The sequence below is a fragment of the Homalodisca vitripennis genome, chromosome 1 (genome assembly GCF_021130785.1).
Source record: "Homalodisca vitripennis isolate AUS2020 chromosome 1, UT_GWSS_2.1, whole genome shotgun sequence".
Taxonomy (NCBI): Eukaryota; Metazoa; Arthropoda; class Insecta; order Hemiptera; family Cicadellidae; genus Homalodisca; species Homalodisca vitripennis.
In genome coordinates this window covers 116,800,050-116,823,508 of record NC_060207.1, presented here as the reverse complement: position 1 = coordinate 116,823,508, position 23,459 = coordinate 116,800,050, and the positions used below count along the sequence as shown (strand labels likewise).

Genomic DNA, 23,459 nt, shown 5'->3' with positions numbered 1-23,459 from the left:
TTATTAAATTATATAAAATTTGGTTCAAACGTGTATGATAGATAACAAGGTCAATTCCTGAAGTAAATATTATGATAATATATTTAATACTTTCAAATGGTGGACTTTAAAACAAATTTAAATACACATTTATCTTAGAATAGTGTGGTGTCAAATATTTGATGTTCATTGAATTTATTTTAAGATCAGCAGTTTTGGGAAAGGTTTTTTTACTACTATTGGCGTACGACAATCAGTTGTCTTTCCCCTAAAACAGCTGATCTATGCTATTTAAAGAAAACATTGTTGTCTGAACATTACTTTAAGATTGGGCTAGTTGTTTATTATTCTTAATAAGCAATAGTTAACCTGCTTATAGTAACCTTTATTTCGTTTTCCTATTTAATAAAAGAAATATTACTGTGAAATCAGTTTGCTTTTCTTAGTTTTTGTTCTTAAAGAGGTTTATTTTAAAATACCTCTTGGAAATTGATTTAGATAAAACAAAAGTTTAGAAACTGAACTTAAATAAAACCCATATATAAGGGCATTAGTCATAAGATATTATTGAGCTGCTGTTTATTCACTTTTGCATTGGCTATTCGCTGAGAACCTCAATGTGAGTCATGTCTTATCACAGTGAATCCGTTCTAAATTAATTATTTATCCCTTAATTTAAAAAATGTTGTGTAATTAAAGTTTTGATGAAATCCCCTAAAAATGTTATGCTTCTTGATAATAACTGCTGGTTTTTAAGATATTCAAAGATAGCAAGGATTATAGGCCGCCATTTTGAGAATATTAAAGATAATATATTTATTGAACTAACTGGACTCGTAATCACTAATAATTCATACAAATGTAATGTACATTATTTATAAGATATTAATTTTGTTTTACACAAACAGGCACATGGAAAAATAAAAAACGGAGACTCACTTTTATACGGCTAAATGTGTTATTCTTGACCTGAGCAATAACGTGGTTTAGATTTGTCCAGAAAGTTACGAAACACTCTGCATATGTTATTATTAGCTGACTCAGAGATACGAAATTATAAGGAAGGAAATTTTATTACAAAAGATGTATTTATTTTCAATTACTAGCACACATTCAAGTTGAGCTACTTAAATAAATCCCACATTGCATGCCATACAGGTACAGATTACGGGCATACCAACGAGAGACACTCAACGTAAGTTCAGGAGCTAATTTAATTTCACGTCTTACAGATACATATTACGGAACATATAATGAGTTTTAAATTTAAAGCAATTTAAAGGTATAGTTGAACTGAAAACAATGCAGCAAACCGGACTTCAAAAGGTTGATCCAATCGAAAGAATGTTTTAACTTTTTTTAGAAAGTGTTTAATACATTTTACATAAGAAAGGACTAATACTGTACCTGTTATAAGTTGAGTAATGAAAACTTATTTGCATGAACTAATTTTAAAGCAGGGGTTCATTCCATCCTCCAGCCATCTAGCCATGTGCTAATCGGTTATAAAAGGAAAATATCCTGGCTAACAACAATCTCTGCAGTGAGAGAAGGCAGGTAACAACAATCCCTAATGTTCAGGCTACCAACAATCTCTGCAGTGAGAGAAGGCATGTGACAACAATCCCTAATGTTCAGGCTACCAACAATCTCTGCAGTAAGAGAAGGCAGGTGACAACAATCCCTAATGTTCAGGCTAACAACAACCTCTTCAGTGTCAGAAGACCGGTGACAGCACTCCCTAATGTTCAGGCTACCAAAAATATCTGCAGTAAGAGAAGGCCAGTGACAGTACACCCTAATGTTCAGGCTATCAACAACCTCTTCAGTGTCAGAAGACCGGTGACAGCACTGCCTAATTTTCAGGCTACCAACAATCTCTGCTGTGAGAGAAGGCAGGTGACAACAATCCCTAATGTTCAGGCTATCAACAACCTCTTCAGTGTCAGAAGACCGGTGACAGTACACCCTAATGTTCAGGCTACCAACAATCTCTGCAGTGAGAGAATGCCGGTGACAGCACTCCCTAATGTTCAGGCTACCAACAATATCAGCAGTGAGAGAAGGCCAATGACAACAATGCCTAATGTTCAGGCTACCAACAATCTCTGCAGTGAGAGAATGCCGGTGACAAGCAATCCTACCCTAATGTTCAGCCTACCAACAATATCTGCAGTGAGAGAAGGCCAATGACAACAATGCCTAATGTTCAGGCTACCAACAATCTCTGCAGTGAGAGAAGGCCAGTGACAACAATCCCTGAATGTTAGGCTACCAACAATCGCTGCAGTGAGAGAAGGCCAGTGACAACAATGCCTAATGTTCAGGCCACCAACAATCTCTGCAGTGAGAGAAGGCCAGTGACAACAATGCCTAATGTTCAGGCCACCAACAATCTCTGCAGTGAGAGAAGGCCAGTGACAACAATCCCTAATGTTCAGGCTACCAACAATCTCTGCAGTAAGAGAAGGCAGGTGACAACACTCCCTAATGTTCAGGCTACCAACAATCTCTGCAGTGAGAGAAGGCCAGTGACAACAATCCCTAATGTTCAGGCTACCAACAATCTCTGCAGTGAGAGAAGGCCAGTGACAACAATCCCTAATGTTCAGGCTACCAACAATCTCTGCAGTGAGAGAATGCCGGTGACAGCACTCCCTAATGTTCAGCCTACCAACAATATCTGCAGTGAGAGAAGGCCAATGACAACAATGCCTAATGTTCAGGCTACCAACAATCTCTGCAGTGAGAGAAGGCCAGTGACAACAATCCCTGATGTTAGGCTACCAACAATCGCTGCAGTGAGAGAAGGCCAGTGACAACAATGCCTAATGTTCAGGCCACCAACAATCTCTGCAGTGAGAGAAGGCCAGTGACAACACTCCCTAATGTTCAGGCTACCAACAATCTCTGCAGTAAGAGAAGGCAGGTGACAACACTCCCTAATGTTCAGGCTACCAACAACCTCTGCAGTGAAAGATAGCCGGTGACAGCACTCCCTAATGTTTAGGCTACCAACAACCTCTGCAGTGAACTGTCTTATATCCTTTTCAGTTATTATTCTGTCCAAATACAAACTAAAATAGCATATGTAATCAGAAAATACTCAATTGACAGAGAACATTTTTTATAAATTAACAATGTTTTTTCGTGATCGACTTTTTAACAACATTATTCATAAATATTTTAGAAAGATTGTGACAAAGAAAGTTGTAGATATACAATTATTTTAGACGATTTAGTTACAAATCCAACAATACTAATTTTAAAAAAATTTACAAATTATATAAGACAATGCACTTTAAAAACCCAAACAATATGAACTCTAATGTGACAGCAGTGCCAAAGCACATAGATATAAATATGAGATTCTTCGACCACTTTTGGTGCGGATAGAAAATCAATGTAAAAGCCTGTCCAAGGTACCATAAATGTATATACAGTTGTAAACAATACATCTAACACTCTGTTGTATGAAACTGTGTGCTTCGAAGCAGTTTTACTGCAATAAAAATAATATTGAAAATATTTGAAAAATTTATGAAACATCTGCTTGTAATAACTGTAAAATCTGTTTAGAATCATTAAAAAATCTGCTTGGAGTCAATGTAAAATCTATTGCGAATATTGAAAAATCTGTTTTGAATCGATTTAAAATCGAATAGGATATTTGTGGAATATTTCTTAAAATTCGCCCAAAACATCTACTCTACGATCTTACTCGAAATTCAAATATTTTTGTTCCAAATAAGTCTCCACTTTTGTCAAAACTCTGCTGAAGGCTGACGAAAAAATCTATACTCTGAAGGTTACATTAAAAAAAGAGCTAAATAATTTATGAAAATTAGATGAGGCATTTGGAGGTGTCCTGAGCCTCAAACAGGAATCTCTTCCTGTTACAAGTTGTATTATGCCCAAAGTCATCCAAGAGGGAATGTTTCATTTTGTATTTTGTTTGATAGGCCACCAGAGGAAAAGCTTTTCGAAAAGAAAGATTTAAATCTTAAAAGAACAGGTGGAATATATTATTGATGTCGCTGAACATTAAATCCTTAGAGAAATTCAAATAATAGCAATAATAGGGCATATACTTGTTTTTTATTCAATTGTTTAGTCTGGTTAGCGTGTTTAAAAAAAATAATTTGTCTATACTAATCAGCAAATCGAAATCGTGAGTTTAAATTGACGTTAAAAATATTATTGCGCCTTCATCTCAGCGTCAAGCAAGTAATCGCAACCCACCACACAGAGCGTTTATTTGTTGAAAGGATAGTATTTGGGTCCCGTGCGCACAGCTAAATTCCTCCATATGTACTGCCGACATTAGTCACCTGGTTCTACCCTCCTCTTATCGCATCCACCCCCCTCCACTACCGATACTATCACCCCACTTTACGTTAAGTTTCATAAGGTATACAGTAGAACTAATCACTTTTTGGAACAAAAACTTACAGGCCAGTTGTCTACTTTCAAAGAAAATTGATTAAAACTAACAATAAATAGTAAATTTATTATTTTCATATATTTTTAAGTGTTATATTATTATTTCTTGGATTTTATAGAATCACTTTTAAATGAACAGTTTGAATCGATTAGTGCTTAACTGATGTAATTGGTATTTATCCAAAAGTAGGTTACTATTCTTAAGTAAAATGTTCACTATGATGAACCACCAACGTAATACCAAACATAATGGAATCTTTCGTTTCATACACCACTACATGAAAAAATTGTAGGTCTATTATTCAAACGAAAACATTATTTTCTATTAACAATAAAACCTTCAATTTGATGAAGAACTGACTTTGCCATAGTTAAACACATAAGAAATCCACAACCTCTTTGCTGTAAACTAAAACAACGAAACAACCACGTACAAACAATAAACAACAATAAGAAATAAGTTGAAGGATGGTCTAATAATACCTTGAATCAATACTTTGAAATACTTTGAATCAATTTAAAATCTAATGTAAATGTTTTCATATCCTCTACGAATCAATGAAACGTCTGCTTATATTTATTTGATGGAAATGAAAGTGCAAACAAATAATTTAAAATTAAGAAGACGTTTTAAACCTTGACGGTGTTATATAAACTGCTTATTATTGGCAAATTAACACTGGGAAAATTGTGTATGGTTTGGCCTACAACAAGGCTTTACATATAATTATAATTCCAACTATTTAAAGGAACTGAACCAATAAGAGAACGAACCATTGTTATCTACGAAAGAATAACTAGTTAGTTTTGTTGTCGCTAATTTAGTTTTCAAGTGGAAACAGAACAAAGTCGACGATTATTCAAAAGTACCTCAGGTAACCTTTCTGCTTTTTATATACCATTACTCACATTCTATTAATATTAAATTAGCCACATGGACAATTGTCTACGTTGTGTATATTATAGGAAATGTTACATTTCATTCAAATATCTACGTCTCTTTCAATATGACAAAATACTCGTACATTGCCTGGTTTCAGTATCCTACTAAAGTGAGATATACGAAAAGCAAATGAAAAATATTGGAAAACTTACTTAATATTTAGCATTAAGATAAAACTTCAGTGATTTTTTAATCTTTGTTAATCCTGTAAAATTACTTACTCATCTTCCATGTTTATACTGTTGAAATATATTACAAAAAATCAAATATATATATTATATATATATATATATATATATATATATATATATATATATATATATATATATATATATACACGAATATAAATTTAATCTTAACGAGCACTTACGTTTTTGAGCTTGAATTACGGCGCGACTCGAAGGATGTCTTTATTTTTTTCCGCCAGAGTGCGTGGCAGCGCACTGATGGACAGAGATATTTGTGATAAGTACTTTCTCGATTTTAGATAGCCTACCGTTGGAAAATTTGACATAGATCCATAACTAGGATATTTAGTGGATATGGAAACTGACTTAAAACTAAAATACAGATAAACAAAACCACACAAATACAAATAACATGGATTTTTATATATTTTATCATAATCTGAACGAATAGTGATAATCTCAATTATTTGATACAATAGTAACGAAATAAATTATTAATTGAAATTACGAGGTTTAAATATTATATGGGATGAGGAAACAAGTTATTAAGAGAAACTATTAGTATATAAGAAGTAGAGGTAAAATAGGTAAAAAATTTTGTGAGGGTGTGACACAATATGTGGTTTGGGATCTAGCAATACACTAGAGATTTAATGTTCATGATGTAAAAAAAGTTCCTCAAGAGCTTGATAATTCCCAAACGATTACAGGTAAAACGATAAAACTTGGTACATCATTACTGCATCTATAACTACAATACTTTTTGAAGTAAATACAATATTTTGTCTTGCCAGGGGGATAGTCCGTGAGGAGTCAAAAGGAAATCTTAAAAGAGAGCACAAAGTGAGTAGTGGATAAAATCAAAGGTCTTTATTTGTAGAGTACAATGCCACAAATCCGACCTCAAAGGGTTAACTCTTTTAAAAATGATGCTAGGTTAAATTTTGAAACATTTACAAAGTAGATTCTGTTCTTGATGGTTTCATACTCTTGTCTTGGTTCAAGTTGTAAAACTTTGTAAATGAATACTGGATTTATGAAATAGTTTTAAGGCAGTAAGTTACTCTTCACATCCAATAGAGGATGGTCTACAAGGAGTTCAGCAAAAACATTTAACGTAAGCATAGCTCAAAATGTACATCGTTTTAAAGTGTAATGTAAGATGTACATCAAGTAAAGTCCAAAGCCCAAATTAAAAATAAAGATTTTCTATTATAATAACTGATACCAGGTTTTCCTTTAGCATCTCTGCTAAACAACCCCTTTATAATGATGTATATCTTGAGTTAAGCTTATGGTAAAAACCCCTTGTAGACCATTCTCCATTGGATGTCTACTACCATAAAAACTATTTATTAAGTCCAACATTCATTTCCTAAGTTACCTTTTACCTTGAGCCAAGAGAAGAATATTAAACCATCTAGAACAAGACCTATATTGTAATTAAAAATTGAATACTGTAATTATTTCAAACTTTAAAACAACGTAATATTTTAAAGAGTGAACCCTTTGAGATCAGATTTGCGGCATTGTACTTTACTAATAAAGACTTTTAATTTGATGTTCTATTCGACCTATGCTCTCATTCACAATTTTCTTCTGACTCCTTGCCATCCTTGTAATATGACAAAAATATGATAGTTACTTCGAAAAGTACATTTATAGGTGCAGTAATGATGAACCAAATTTTATTGCTTTTACTGTAATCGTTCGGGAATGTAATCGTAGTTATACCCTTATATCTCAAGATCAGACGATTAATCTACCTTTATATTGTTAAACTAAATTTATGGTTTTAAATAGTTACAAACTTAGGCTTACTTACTGTAAATGTCAGTTTATGAAGAAATAAATATGTGTAGAAACTCACCCTTTTTTTTGAAAATTTTTATATAATAGTTATCTTTCATTATACCAAAAAATAACCATTCTTCAAATGGATGAAAAATGGCTCTTGGTACTTATATTGGTGAAATTAAATTTCTAAATTTCTAATTTGGTAATCTTTGAATTATCTCACGTGTCTATGTTTTGCTTCTTGCTAAAAAAAAACACGCCTTCTACGAGATTCACTGAATTAGATTATTTACAATCTGTTTTCACTGTTTTAGGCACCTTTCACAATGGAGCTGGTACCAGACTGGCTTTCTCCTGAATTTTTGTCTCAGTGTCTGAAAAATGAAGATGACTTGCGAGATATTGTGATAACAAAGTTTGAGACATCACGAGCTGTAGCGCCTGGAGAATATTACAGCAGCTGTCCGACTCGAGTCAAGGTGGACTATCAGAATAGCAAGGACGATCATCAAGTGCATTCACTATACTTGATTTTAAAATCAGAATTACAAGGTGGTGCAGTGAAGGATATTGTCGACAGCTTTGGCTGTTCCGAATCAGTGTTTTACAAAAGCTTCATGCCGGAAGCGAGACTCCTTGCAAACGTACCTTTTGTACCTAAAAGTTATTTCTCACCTATATTCGCAACTATTGTCCTTGAAGATTTGAAGCAGCAGGGATTCAAGATGGCTGACAAATCACAAGGTTTGGATTTTGATCATTGCCGCCTGTACGTGACAGCTGTAGCGGCACTTCATGCAGTTTCCTATGAGGTCCTTAAAGAACACCCTGAGTTCATCGAGTCTATTGGGAAGGAAAAGCTATTTTCTCATGGTCTTCAAGTAACTTATGGTTTGCAAAAAATGTTGAGGAATGGAATGAGATGTTTGTTTGAATATATAGAAGCGGTAGACAAGTTCAAAAAATATTCTAACATTATCAAAGATTCTTCTGGAAGTCTCTATGACACGGTAGCAGAAGTAGTCAAACCACGGGAAGAGGACTTTAACACAATGATCCATGGTGACAGTTGGACTAACAATATGTTGTTTAGATATGGTAACAATGGATCTGTCGAAGAAATAAAGTTGCTAGATTTTCAGCTAGTGAGGTACGCATCACCACTTGTTGATATAGTATATTTCATTTGGACCAGTGCCAATGATGATGTCAGAACTAACAAACTTGACGAATTGTACAAGATCTATACCGATGAACTGAACAAAAGTCTAAGTAAGATTAACTCTACAACAAATCTGTCCTACGAAAATGTCAAACGAAAAGTTAAAGAACTGAGTCCCCTGGCATTGTGCATGGCTGTGGTCATTCCAATTTTTACAAGCAAAGATTCTGTGTCAGATATAGAACCAATTTTTATGAAGGGAAATGAAGAGAAGACTTATGAAATCTACAAAACGTTTTACAGTCACGGGAGCTTTTACACAAATCGCCTTCCAAAGTTAGTGAAGCAGTTGGAGAATACAGGTGTGTTTGACTACTTACAGGAAATAGCCCAGTAACTGTTTTCCCTCGAACGGATTGAAAACTGGTGGTATTTACAATGTATTAAGTAGAAACCGTTTAAATGTGTTTACATTAGGAAATAATCGTTGTACAATGTGTTTCAGCATTCTTACCAATAGAAATCACTTTTTGAAGTATATAACCACAGTCTTCAGTATAATAAAATCGTTTTTAAGGAATATTTAAAATATATATTTCTTCCAACATCTAATATAAGAAATATTGATAATCCTTCACCTAAGTTTAAAATGAAAAATTTGTAAATTGAATAATTTAAAGTTGTTCTACTAATAATGAAGTTTCAAACGAAAACACAAATTGTGTAGCTTTTGTTTTTTATGCATGTATTAAATATGGATGCAAGGTAAAGTTTTAGCAATATGTGCTTTTTTCAAGTACTCTCTACTTTTGATGTATTACAATTACAATATTCGCAGTCTTTTGTAATCAAAAGCTTGTGAATGGTTTTACTCTTATGCTACTCAATGAGCTTACTACTCTATATGTCTTTAAAAGTATATTTTTAGAATTTATTTTGGTACTCTTATTAGGTTTTATTCTTATTTTATATTGGGTTAAATTATACCTAATAACTTAGTAATCAGGTTTATTACATGTGATATGCATTCCTCATCAACACGTAAAATATAAACAAGTATATTTTATTCTTATGAGAACAAGAATAGATTAAATTTTTCTTAACACTAGACGTAAATTAATGAGCATGCAAGTGTTAATACGTATTAATAAACTGTACGTGAATTTGTCTGAAAAAAGAAACATGCAATATTGTCAAATACAATAACGTCTTTACTGCAAATATCTATTATAAATATTATCTGTGGATTGGTGTTATCAAGAAGATAAAGAGCAAGGCTGTTTAGCTACACGAAATAGTAAGGAGAAACTGCAGACAGCCGCTACTAAGGGTTTACTTATTCATTTTTGTGTGTATAATTGTCATTGCAATCATGGAATAATGGACGTTATGCTGTATTGATTTTATTATGTTAATATAACATGATTGAGTAATATGGAGAGTAATTATTTTACAAATAATGTATTTATTTTCAATTATTAGGTCACATTCTTTGTTTTGCAAATCACATGAATTTTTTACATAATCTTGTATTTTTAAAAGCCACTTGAAGATAAATCGACTACTCAAATAACGTTCTACATGCCGCTCAACATTTTCAAGAATAAGATAATTTATTCCATGTTGATAATATTATCAATATTATAAAATATGTTTATTTATTATAATATAGTTTGGGGTCCTCCACCTAGTTTGATAATAGTAAAATATTATATCTGGAATTTTATCACTACATGACTCAATCTGCTATCATCCTTCTATAATGAATAAAGTCCCTTTCAGCTTTTTCACTATCTCTTTCAATGAAGTCCATAATTAGATTAGACAATAGTTTAATTCATGTAGTTGCGATGCAGATTAGATCAATCATAATAATAATATCCGTATTTCTTACTGTTACAAGCATTAAATCACCCTCCCACCCATTTACCCCTAATTTTGGTGATTATAAAGCAAACTGAACTATAATAAAGCAAATAAACTCCTTCAACAAAAATACGACCCACAATGACTTAAACTTTACAAACGGTACATCAGCCACACACATAACGCAATTTACCCTGATTTTCAATTTACAGAGAGACAAATTAGAAACACACACACACACAGTAAGAGAGAGAGAGAGAGAAAAGAAACGAAACATTATTTATACAGGCTAAGTTAGGACTGCATAGCACGTTATTACACCTGCCACGACTTAAAATTTAAAAAATTCAATATTACCTGAATAATAAAAAAATTAAAGAAACAATTACATTTACACAATGTGGTGAAATTAATATAATATTTTAATACGTAAAAATGAAAATTTAACAAATTAATAAATTGATTACTTCTGTAATTCTTAGAACATGTATAATTAAATTACACTTTTAATATACAAATAAAACTAAAGTAGTTATTGCTAATAAGTCCTAAATTTTATCACACACAATCCCACATTCATCCCTCTGCCAGTGTCACGCCCACGGCATCTCAAACCGAATCTGCCCCAGCTAACCGCTTAAGATACACGACTTCCAGTTTCGCCACAAACCGGGGATGGCTACCGATGGAAGTTATTATTTGGAGAAGGGCATTCCACAACCTACAAGCCATTACATGGAATGACTTATCAAACACTGCAGTTCTGTGCTGGGGCATTCTCAAAATGTATGAGCCGGAGCGAGTGCTTCTTACACCCACATGAGACACAGATTTAAAATATTCAGAAAAATATCTTGAAAACCCACATTTTAAATATAGAATGAACTAATTTTAGAATTTTGATCGATCTTTAAACTTTTAATTTTAGAATATTTGACTGAGTATAGTACGGTGTGATGTGCTGCTCCCGTCGCGCATCGTAAATGTAACGTATACAATAGTTTTGAGTTCTTCGCAGCTTCTCTCTAAGTACTACGGTCATATCATTGATCACAGAGTTGCAGTAATTGAAATGTGGAAGTACAAATGGTTTAGTCAAGAGCAGCTTGATATGTTCTGGTAAAAAACGTTGTAAACGTTTGAGTAAGTGAATAGATGCGAAAACCCGTTTACAAGTCTCCACAACAGCCTCAGTCCAAGTTAAAGTCGAGTTTATAGTCAAACCAAGATCTTTAACCTTGGCGTAGTGCGGTAAAGTGTTACCATTTACAAGTTAACGTTTCAATAGTATTGAAGTTTATTGAGTTTCGTAAGCGAGAGTTTCCGTACTGTAGTTAGTGCGAAAACCAGTTGATAGTCACAAAATATGATGTTGTAAGATGTAAGAACATTTCCCATACACTGCAACACCACCGCCATTTTTTCCTGTTCTATCGTTCCGTTGCAAAACATAACCAGGAAGGAAAACCTCACTTGACTGAACACTCGGCTTAAGCCAGTATTGTGAAATTTCAATTAGACCAAAACTGTTGAAGGCCAAAAATGTCTCTAAGCTCATAAACATGCCTCCCAGCGGATGGAGAGAAAAAGGGAGGGGGGAGAGAGACAGAGAGAGAGAGAGAGAGAGAGAGAGAGAGAGAGAGAGAGAGAGAGAGAGAGAGAGAGAGAGAGCTCATAATGTTAATGTTATACTACAATCAAAACATACATCAACTTATTTTGACTGTTAAATTTGTACACTTTAAATGCACACACACAATAACATACTATTAATCTTCTTTAACTTGACTCATTAATTAATTACATGGACTTACTAAATCATCTCTTTGTTGCTTCTCTCGTTGTTGATTACCAAGGTTTTCCTGTAATTTATTCTTGTAATGATAATTCTTTTTGTTCTTTTCCAGTTTCATTTCCATGTTATAATGTCTTATAAATGTTTTCCCTGACATGCTCAAAAAATCAAACCATTAACACACTTTTACATCCCATTTTATCGCTTTGTAGATTTATATCCATCCCTATATCAAGCATAAGCAAACCTAACTCCTTACTTGTCTTCTTGAGATCAGTAAGATATATTTTATTCTTCGGAGAGAGGTGATCATTTACATTTACATAGACCGTAAGCCTAGGAAAAGCATTATTAACCTTATCAGCTGTCAAAGGTTCGATTGTTCTAGCATTGTTTAACTAAGTGTCCTTTACATCCTTCTTCAGAAACAGGACAGTTAGCGAAGGAGATCGGTCCCTCTTGAAGGATGAAATTCTATGAGCAGCTGCAATAACGGCATCCTCTACCTACAGGCATAGCGTTGTTCCGACATCCTTTACGATAGTTGTTGCATCTTCACTTGGGGTTATGGGAATGCCACTTATTTCAATTTTCATTAATCACCTTCTGAAGTACCGTTCAAGAGACCTAAATGTCTCTCACTAACCTCAGATTTAGCTTGAGGTTTTCAGCACAGAGCTCAGCATTCCCTTTCTTAATTTAGACAAACTCTTAGTTTAGTTTAAGCATTATAGAATTATCTGTGTCGATGTTATCTTATATAAACTGCATCGAATTATTAAGCTCAACTATTTCACTACTCGATGTGGCCAGTGCATTAAATACTTGTGTTTGAAGGTTATTTAAGGCTTTTGTTAGGAAATATTTTGTCATGCTTTCATTAATTGGAATATTAACATTCCCTTTTTTTGCATGCAATGCTTTCCTTACATTTCTTACATTTCCATGTCAGTAGTTGAGATCGGGTTTTAACTTCATCTTTAAAACTATTAGCATGGAATATACTATCGCATTGCAAAGCAATATATCTAACCTCACTTTCGTCAGTTGCACAGACTACGTTGCAGACGCAACAATTAGCGATCATGATTTACCTATTAATTAACGAAACTGCTGTAAGTTGAAAGTATGGACGGGTAAAGAGAAAATACTTAATTAATTAATTTCAAGTAACTCGTAGCAGAACACGTCTGAACGGCACAACTGACTGAGTTAGACTGATATAAAATTATGTGCTTGTAGTCAACTATATTTTTCATTTCTCCTCTTCTGGGATTTGTGACACATAATATCCTTAAATTTAGAAAGAAGCCAGACACTCTATGAGCTCCTTTTATAATTCGTAATACACAGGTGTCACAAGGCAGGTCTCGAGGATCAAGACAAAAACAAGACAAATTCACATTTTCTCATTATACCTCTCTCAGCTATAACCTGTTTTTCCATAACTTTCTAAAAAGAAGGATCTAAACTGGTTTGCTGCTGCCTGTGTGAGGAGAATTCAGTCTCCGCGTACCTCAAGTCCAGTACTGAGTCCAGTCGATGGCTGGGCATGTTTAGTTCGCTGTTTAGTCGAGTAACTTCGCTGTCATATTTTTCCATGACATCTGCTTCTGCTCTAACCGAGTTATGTGAGTTGTTAGGCCGTTTAGAGTTCTCTACAATTGAAGTGAGTAATAATGTAAGAAAGAGGCTGTATCTTATCTCTTTACATAAATATAAGTAGCTCCATAGACGAATTTCTTTGTAAATGAAATTATTAAAGTTTCAGCCCAATTAAGTTTTTTTTATTTTAGCTTCATATTTCAATCTAGACACTCTTTCAGACAATAAGGGTTCTATCGGATTTAAGAATTTAATTATATCTATTGGGTTAAATATCAGTTTTACTGAAGCCAATAAAGTAATAAAACAATCTTCTATTGGAATTGATATTATCATATCGGAAAAGTTAATTTTTCATGTACCGTTCCAGGATATAATAAAACTTAATTCCCCTTATGATAAAACTCAATTCAAGAGAATTTGCAACAAAGAAAATGTTAAAATATGTATATCACAACCATACTTCTAATTACAAAACTGTGCTGATTTTTTCTATAAATTTAAATGTTTTCATAATTTTATTGTGTTAGATGTTATTGAGTCTGTCCCCTATAAACCGCTAAGAAAGAAAAATAAACTAAATACACCTCTTGAATGACAGTGGGGAGTAAAGTATCATGTGCATGTTAAAACATTGTATTTGAAATCCAGAGAGCAGTTGATTGTCTCGAGCTTACCACTCACTATAAGAAATATTGTAAAATATTAAACAAGATAATCGCTACTTCTAATTGAATAGCAAACGACAGGCACAATTCGGGTGCGAGAAAAAATCTAAGGCTGTGTGGGAGCTTTCACCGTGACACAGGAAAACTGGTCAGTAAACAGCAAGAAAATATAACTTAGAACGAGGGGAAAAATTGTTAAACCTAGTGAAATTTCAAACTCTTACAACACATTTTTTGTAAGTATTGTCAAACATTTTAAACAGATTATTTTAACCTCTGCACTGCAAACCTTTTGGAGAAAACCCCTAATTTGGCCTGCTTGAGAGTTTGAAAACTGCCTCCCTCAACTACTAGAAACTAAACTAGCATTTATGAAACTACTATATTCATTGTATTAGTTAATATTCTAATCTAGTGCAATCGTTTTTAAGTAAATTTTGCTTTAGGATTTCTTTTAAGGAGAGAGTAAGTCAGGAATCACAACCACCATATTGTGTGTCAACTTCACTAACTCTAAAATATGCACATAATAAAAAACTAAACACAAAACTAATAATTAAAACTGAACTATAGAATACAGGTCACAATACGTCTGCATTCCTCGATCAATGCATGTTAAAGAGTTAGTGAAATTAACACACAACATGGTGATTGTGATTCCTGACTTAAGCGTGCCACAAGGCTCTGGTATGATTTGTTTATTTTAGCCTAGTTTGTGTTAGGTTAGTTATTTACCTGAAGAAGAGATCAGATTGCAGATCTCGAAACGTACTGATTTTTGTTTCGCTGAAAGATAGCTGGCAAATGTCCTGAAAAGACCTAAATTTTATATCAAAATGTTTGCGGTTGTATGTTTTAAGTACTCTTATCTTTATTTTCATATTTAAAATAAACTCGTAAGTCTTCTAAAGTTTCGTGAGATTAAAATTTAGTTTTGAAAACTATTAAAATTATTTTCTGGAATTTGGAATCATTGTACATTCCTTTGTCATAAACTTATAATAATAATAACGATCACACACACATCTTATGATAATAATAAGATGTCATGTCCCAGTGGGAATCTTCTTATGATAACTTATCTATATTTATTTCAACATTTTACAAACAATCAATTTTATTATGCCTATAGCACGAATATAATGGTTATATTCTTGAAGATGAGTCATAAATATCAAAGAAATTAACATTGATGGAGATTTACTACTAGTTCATAAACATTATGAAAATAAACTGTGCACGGCTCTTCTTAATAAAGCAGAATACGTAATTCATTCTAAAAATTTAAAATATTATTTAGAAAAAGGAATAATTTTAATAGACGTCAATAGAGCTATTGAATTTGATCAAACACCTTTTATAAAAGATTACATCGACTTTAATACAAATACGAGAACCAAACCTACAAAAAGCTAGTAAACAACTCTGTTTTTATGAATTTTTAAATTATTTTAAAATTAATTGAAATTGTTTGAAATAGATGTGATGTAAACAAAGTCAATTTGCACTAAAATCAAAGTACTTCTTTAATTAATATACATAAATATATATATATATATATATATATATATATATATATATATATATATATATATATATAATTATTTACTTATTTATTTATTAGTTTCAAAGTAATGTCAATTAATGTGTTAGCCAGTTTGGTTTATCAATTTTCATATATTTTGCAACCACACAGCTACAAATATAATCTCATTCTCACAGCAATTTTCAAGGATAAGCAATCTAGCAACTAACTGTTTATCAGCTTAGTATGCATTACAAAGCAGGAAGGTGTTGGCAAATGAATAACTTTTCCGAAATGGGCGTACAAAAATTGAAGTAGCAACTCTCTCTTCACTCTAGCTAAGGTATATACAGTATGATTTACTATTTCATGCGAACTAGTTTATTGTTTTAGATAAGTATAAAGTTACAGAGAATTAGTCTAAATCTTGTTGTACCATCTCCACCCATAGGATGGGAGAGAAGGTGGCTACAAACAAAGGTGTCAAACAATGAGAAGGGATTAGTATATAATATTGTTCAAATCTTGCCTGGCCTGGAGCAGTTATCAGCTCCCTCCACCTGTAGTTGCGGAGTACCGTATTTCCCCTAAGCAGATTGTTAAGTTTCACGCTCAGATCCTTTGCAGGATTAGTGGATCAAATTTTAGTTGGACTTTTCTATTAGGAAATGAGTTTGTTTTGTATGTTCACCCAAAGAATTTAGTGACGAGTAGATTTAAAATCGTAAATTTTTTCACCATTAAGGATTATTTTATACAATAGTGATTGTAACCAACAGATATCTAAATTGATTTTTTCCGATACTTAAAAGTACTGTCTAATGAGAACAAATTTCATGCTTTGCAAAAGGTCGGGTGAAAATTTTTAAACTTCTGAGGCTACAGTTCAAACAGTTGTCCGGAAAGGCTACCATAAGGAAATGATCTCTCATCTCCGTCATAGTATAAGACGTTATATCGAATGTCTACATGTTTAGTCATGTTTATCATGTAGAACTCAAGAACGATTCCTTTAAACATTGTCTGAATGAAATCACAATTAGAGGATAACTTATTAATGGTTTCAGAGAATGTTTAAGATTCAATCATGAAACATATTCACAGAACCATTCAATGTTACTGCAAAGAATCCTCTATACAGTTTTCTCACGCGTTAGGCTTGGCGTGAGATTGCTTAGTACCTCAAAAGTAGTAAAATATTTTAGCTCAAAGCTCATATCGTAATCATAATTTTATCTCATTTGAGATAAGTTCCTAATAAGTACTGTAGTAAAGTTTAATGGTTTTGTAAATCTCCTATTGAACTTCTAGTTGAAAAAAATTGTACTATAGAAATGCTTTATCAGAATATATACTCCACGAGCGTCCAAAGTTTTTATATTTGAATATATATTATTACTGTATCAAAGTAGTCTGTATGTGCCTCATATACTAACTGGTAAACAATAAGAGATGACATGTCAAAACCAGCTATTGGTATTCCTAGGACTTCCTAATAGGCTTCGGGCAGCCAAAACAAACACGATGTTTTTTCATTCAATTAATCCTATCATTAAACTATACAATGCATTCGTAAGAAGTAGGCTGGAGTATTGTGCAATAATTTGGACCCCTTATTCATTACATAGCATTGCTTCTCTGGAGCTAATTCAAAACAAGTTTCTGAGGTATTTATATTTTAAAAGATTTCATGTTTCTTGTGAGCGAAACCTGTCAACAACTGTCTTAAGAAGTATTTTTTCTTTTGAAACTCTGTTAGCAAGACGAAACCGATCTATTATTTTATACATTTATAAAATTTTACATAACTTAGTTGATAGTTCTTTTTTAGTTGATAAGGTTTTTCTGCATGTCCCAAGAAATAATCTGAGACCCTCTTTGGTTTTTTTTACACCACGTTGTAATACAGTGCAGTTTTATAATTTTTCATTTTTTAAAGGTATTAGGTTGTTAAACATCTATAAAAATGAATTGGATATATTTAATAATAATTTTAATTCATTTGTAAATAAGCTAAATATTATTTTTTAAACTTAAGGTAGTAACCTAGTTTTGTTAAAGTTTTAAATTATTATTATGTATTATATTATATTTTTATTTTTTCTCGTGCTGTAACAGAAACAGTTCATTTTTACTCAGCCTAATAATGATTTTGTAATTTAGTTTCTTCATATACGTACTTACAGTATATTATATTGTAAATAATTATTATTAACTTGTATTTTCAATATAGCTGTTTTGAGATAATATTCCTGTAGCTATTGTACAAAATAAATAAATAAAACAAAACCTAATAAATGTTATGTTAATCATGGTTGTTGATGTTTTATGATTCTTGTAATAACTTGTTTAACGAATTAGTGTTAATTCTCAAAATAACTAGTGAGTGACTGTTTTACCTGCCTTATAAAACTGTAAATGTAACTTAACTGTAAGGGTGTTATAACAAAATTTCAAACATTAATTGGCCACCAAATTGGACAGAATAACATTAGAGACCTCTTGTTTGCGCCAATGAAGAAAAATCTAGTATTGGATAAAGATGTAACAGGACACAAAACGAAAGGATGAATTTATTGTTGACATTAATAAAAACTTTATATAGGTTTATATTTTTCAAAAAAATTTTAAACATTATAATAATACAGTTCTCCGCACAACTAAAATGATGTAGATAAAAATTAAGAACAAAAGTTATTAGAAAGAGTTTTACGTATATTTTACCTAATACTCATAAGAAAACTAAGTTTAAAGTTAATTACCACTTAAGAACCATTAATAATATTTTAAGATTAGCAATTTTATTAATTAATTGGATTTTCCTCATCGATTTATAATCAATAATTGTAACTCTAATACAAATATCGTATATTGCAATGTTTCCATCAACGGGCTAATCAACGAGCAATTACCATAGTTTTTGTTTTCGTTATCGTATCATCTTCAGCACTTATGAAACTAATGTAAATTCCAACTTTAAATATAGGAATATCAACATTTTCAAAGAATCCTAATTCAAAGTGAGATAAACTTCCAACCGTTTCAAAATTAAAAAATTATTTAAATCAGTTTGAAGTTTAAGAAATAACAACACTTTTAGAATGAAAAATTATTCCCGTAATTCTATTTGACCACAATATACAATTTCATCTATCAATTTATTATATTTCCTCCTTAAATTTTATAGAAAATGCAAACTGTCTAAAATTATAAATTGATTTAAGATAATTTATTAAGATATGATTGACCATCTTATTTCGTTAAAGTTCTGGAAATATAGAATTGATATTTCGATATGCAAAACTTATTTCCAAACTCAATATTAAACTCAGTTTTTTACTCGGTTCATTCAAATGTTGTTTACTAATTCGATACAAAAGAACTTTAAATTCTGCTCTCTCAATATTGCACAAATACTTTTTTAAATCCATAATTTATTTAGAACGGTTTTGTAAACGTTTGAAATAAAATTACAAAACATTTCCAAATTTCTGATAAAAGTTTTTACAACAAATTACAAATATTTAAAAATCATGATCATCATCATCATATTCAACATTTTCTTCTTTCAGCTTCGCAAATTTAGCAATATATTTCAGTAACATTTGCATAGGATGATGATATATAATATTATTACAATCAACTAAATTCATCCAACAATTCTGACCTCTGAAGTGTTGATATTTGCAAATAACATATATACAATCTTTCAATTGGTAATAGATATTTTTAATACAATCAGATGAAAAATATTTATATTTTGATATGTCAAACCAATTTAACTTACTAATGTGTGTATAATGTCACCATATATTCATATAACTCATATTTTTTATTTTTTTTATATCTTATAAGTTATAAAAATATCAAAAGCACTGTACTATATCACAATCTCTAATTATGAAGAAAAATGTAACTATTTAAAAAAATGACTTTTTCGTATTACATTTACAAAATTTCCTGCAAAATTCCATTAATGTTTGCATAAATTTTTGTATAATTTGTTGCAGTTTTTTATTTACACTTCAAACAGTATATGACAATCATTTATTGAAAGAAAACTTAAATTGAGTCTTCATAACCATTTAATCCATTCAATGTTATTGTTATCAATATTTTCGAAAGTGTTATCTACATGATCATTGTATAACGGCGTAGAAACGGCTGCAGTGTATAAGCGGCCACCAACACAATCGAATCATTAATTCACAATTAATCATAGATTCACAATTAATTAATTCTGGCTATTTTTATTTACCAGAATAATAATATTTTTGAAAATTAATTGAACTGAATAAAGAATTAAAACCGTTTAGTAATAAGTAGGCTAGTAACATTGACAAGAATAATGGCAAGGAATATGAGATTTTGTTTTTTTTTTATTATTGAAAAATATTTAATATGGTTACAAGATAATTAATTTAAATTTTCAGACATATTTACCCTGTAAAGTAATCGTAAGTACTACTCAAACAATAGCATAAATACAGTTTAGTTATTTGATATAACCTTAAATACATACATATATTACCTTTTACATATAAAAGTATATCTTCACTACAGCACAATTTCAAAAGCCTATAAATTAATTCATTTTGGCGTAATTCAGTTTAACATTATTGTTCCAAATTAATTTAAAGTAAAATCATGTGTTTGGTACATAAGTAATGGCCGCAAGTACAATGGCGATGTACGTGTGCTCTTTTTGTTACAAATAGTTAAGCACGTTTATTCTTGAAAATAGTATATAACAAGTTGCTGTTACATTGTTTTGTTTGTAACGTTTTATAAATAGCCATTACTATAAATACACAGTTTTTTTATTTAACGTTAAATATTTTTATTTTTAACATGTAAAACCAGCATAACCATTTTATACGTAATTTGGTTTGACATTTTAGTTTCAGTTCTTTTAAATAGTCATCAGTATCAAGGATTCAATACCCATGAATATCGATTATCGTGGTGGTGGTCGCTTATTATAATGCAGCCTTGTTAACTGACATATTAGTAATAAATTATATTACATGTGAAAATATACACGTATAACGTTTATGAAGACGAAACAAATAAGGCTGGAACATGCAATCAGACCATTAATGAGTGACTACAAATCACCTAGTTTGTAGGGAAAATGAAAGTCCAAGTAGTAAAATCCAAACGAATTAGTAACTGTATCGTAGGTGCTTTTGTACAGCACAAATTTGTCATTCTAATTGTGAAACACTAACACAAGTAATAACAGTTCCAAATAATATAAAATGTGTCTTTCCTGTTTTAGGTACAATGGAGCTGATACCAGACTGGCTTTGTTCTGAATTTTTGTTTCAATGTCTGAAAAATGAAGACGGCATGCGAAATATTGTGATTAAAAACTTTGATACATCACAAGCGGTACCGCCTGGAGAATATTACGGCAGCTGTCCAATCCGAGTCAAGGTGGACTATCAGAATAGCGAGCACGAAGATCAAGTGCATTCACTGTACTTGATTGTGAAATCAGAAGTTCAAGGTGATACTATGAAGGAAGTTGTCGACAACTACGGCTGTTGCGAACCAGTGTTTTACAGAAGGTTCCTATCAAAAGCCAGACTCTTTACAAGCATACCCTTTGTACCTAAAAGTTACTCCTCCCCTCTATTTCCAATTGTTGTTCTTGAAGATCTGATGCAGCAGGGATTTAAGATGGCTGACAAATCACAAGGTGTGGATTTTGATCATTGCCGCCTGTACGTGACAGCTGTAGCGGCACTTCATGCAGTTTCCTATGAGGTCCTTATAGAACATCCTGAGTTCATTGAGTCCATTGGGAAAGAAAAGCTATATAGTCGCGGCCAACCAATGTCTGATGGGTACAATATTATGTGTCTCAGTGGAATGAGATGTTTGTATGAATACACAGAAACGGTTGATGAGTTCAATAAATATACTAAGATTATCAAAGATTTTTCTGAAACTCTGTATGACATGGTATTAGAAGCTGTCAAACCACGAGAAGAGGACTTTAATACAATGAACCATGGTGACCCTTGGATCAACAACTTGTTGTTCAAATATGGTAACAATGGATCTGTCGACGAAATAAAGTTACTGGACTTTCAACTGGTAAAGTATACATCGCCAGTTGTTGATATAGTATATTTCATTTGGTCCAGTGCCAATGACGATGTCAAAACAAATAAATTGAACGATTTGTACAAAATGTACACTGATGAACTGAACAAGAATCTCAGTAAGTTAAACTCTACAAAAAGAATGTCCTACGAAAACGTTCTGCAAAAAGTTAAAGATTTGAGTCCATTAGCGATGTGTATGGCAGTGGTTATTCCGATGTTTATAAGCGAAAATTCTGTGGTGGATTTAACGCCGATTTTTACCGAAGGTTGTAAAGAAAATACGTATCAGCTCTACAAACCATTTTACAGCAGCGGAAGCTTTTATACAGATCGCCTCCCAAAGTTAGTGAAACAGTTGGAAATTGCAGGTGTGTTTGACTACTTAAAGGAAATAGCCAAATAATGGGGTTCTCTGATATAGTATGCATGCGTGAACTGTGAACAGTATGTATATCTGAAATAAAAGATGGTAAATGAGTGTTTGACAAACGTTCTTACCAATGTAACTATAAATATTGTTTTCTGTTGTAGATAGCTCCGTCGTTGTCAAGAAAACTGCTGATTTTTTTGAAATATTTACTATAAATATTTGTATAAAATACATCGTGAGATGTATTATACTTTCACACTTTTTACGATTTTGAAACGCTTGTAGACTGCACAGGATGAAATGTGTATTTTGAATAACTTGGTACGAAATATGAAGAAACTATATTAAAAACGGAAAGGCAGTCGCGGGACTGACCGACAGAAGTGACTACATCTTATAACGGGCTGTGAATATATATCTTGGTAAAGTATATTTCATAATTATTAAACTTTTATTCTTTTATATAACAAAATATAAGACAGACATTCTTTGACATAAAACAGCTCTAAACGTTCTTTTAGTTGTATACATATTTTTTTTAATTTTACACAATGATCACCGACTAAATATTAAAGTAATAAATATTTATACATTTTCATTATTATTCGTTATATTAGTTACTAAAATTTGGTCAGTATTATTTTCACTACAATCTTGTATTTAGGAAATGACTACTTCATTTTCATTTGTATTTCATTTCATACTTTAAAAATTAAATTATGGGTTTATGATTATGAACTGAAAGGATAAATAAATAAATCTGAAATAAAATATGCTGAATATCATGTAGACACAGAATCTACTGTTGTTCCATTTCTTGTTGTACTTATGTTTTAATCGTTTGACATTATTAAATTTAATTCATCTTTTAAAAAGTCAAAATCTGCTTTTACGTAATTTATTTTTTTTATCGAATGTGAGGTAAAGCCCAATATAATTGAGTATATAAGATTATAATTTTAATAAACGTGTAAGACTAATTTTCTTCCACGATTAAATTAC

General features: G+C 31.7%; 2 protein-coding genes across 5 annotated transcripts; both read left to right on the top strand.

Annotated features, from left to right (window-relative positions):
- The first annotated feature begins 705 nt into the window (after positions 1-705).
- LOC124370012 lies at positions 706-9,945 on the top strand. Of its 2 annotated transcripts, none has more exons than XM_046828290.1 (2): positions 706-1,174; positions 7,665-9,945. In XM_046828290.1, exons 1-2 carry the CDS (start codon positions 1,127-1,129, stop codon positions 8,907-8,909), a joined length of 1,293 nt encoding a protein of 430 aa, XP_046684246.1. In that variant the 5' UTR covers positions 706-1,126; the 3' UTR covers positions 8,910-9,945. The 2 variants fall into 2 exon arrangements, with proteins under 2 accessions (XP_046684246.1, XP_046684248.1); XM_046828292.1 differs by lacking the exon at positions 706-1,174 and adding an exon at positions 5,224-5,297.
- Positions 9,946-13,654: 3,709 nt separating this feature from the next.
- On the top strand, positions 13,655-22,565 carry LOC124369998. 3 transcript variants are annotated; one of them, XM_046828278.1, is made up of 2 exons: positions 13,655-13,854; positions 21,253-22,565. In XM_046828278.1, the coding sequence occupies exon 2, from the start codon at positions 21,258-21,260 to the stop codon at positions 22,488-22,490; it is 1,233 nt and encodes a 410-aa protein (XP_046684234.1). In that variant the 5' UTR covers positions 13,655-13,854; positions 21,253-21,257; the 3' UTR covers positions 22,491-22,565. The 3 variants fall into 3 exon arrangements, with proteins under 3 accessions (XP_046684234.1, XP_046684219.1, XP_046684227.1); XM_046828263.1 differs by having other exon boundaries at positions 13,656-13,842; XM_046828271.1 differs by lacking the exon at positions 13,655-13,854 and adding an exon at positions 16,218-16,314.
- Positions 22,566-23,459: the final 894 nt, after the last annotated feature.

Coding starts and splice junctions, on each gene's coding strand:
- LOC124370012 (XM_046828290.1), top strand. CDS start 1,127: ATGCCATACAGGTACAGATTACGGGCATACCAACGAGAGACACTCAAC. Junction 1,175..7,664: donor ACCAACGAGAGACACTCAAC/GTAAGTTCAGGA, acceptor TCACTGTTTTAG/GCACCTTTCACAATGGAGCT.
- LOC124369998 (XM_046828278.1), top strand. CDS start 21,258: ATGGAGCTGATACCAGACTGGCTTTGTTCTGAATTTTTGTTTCAATGT.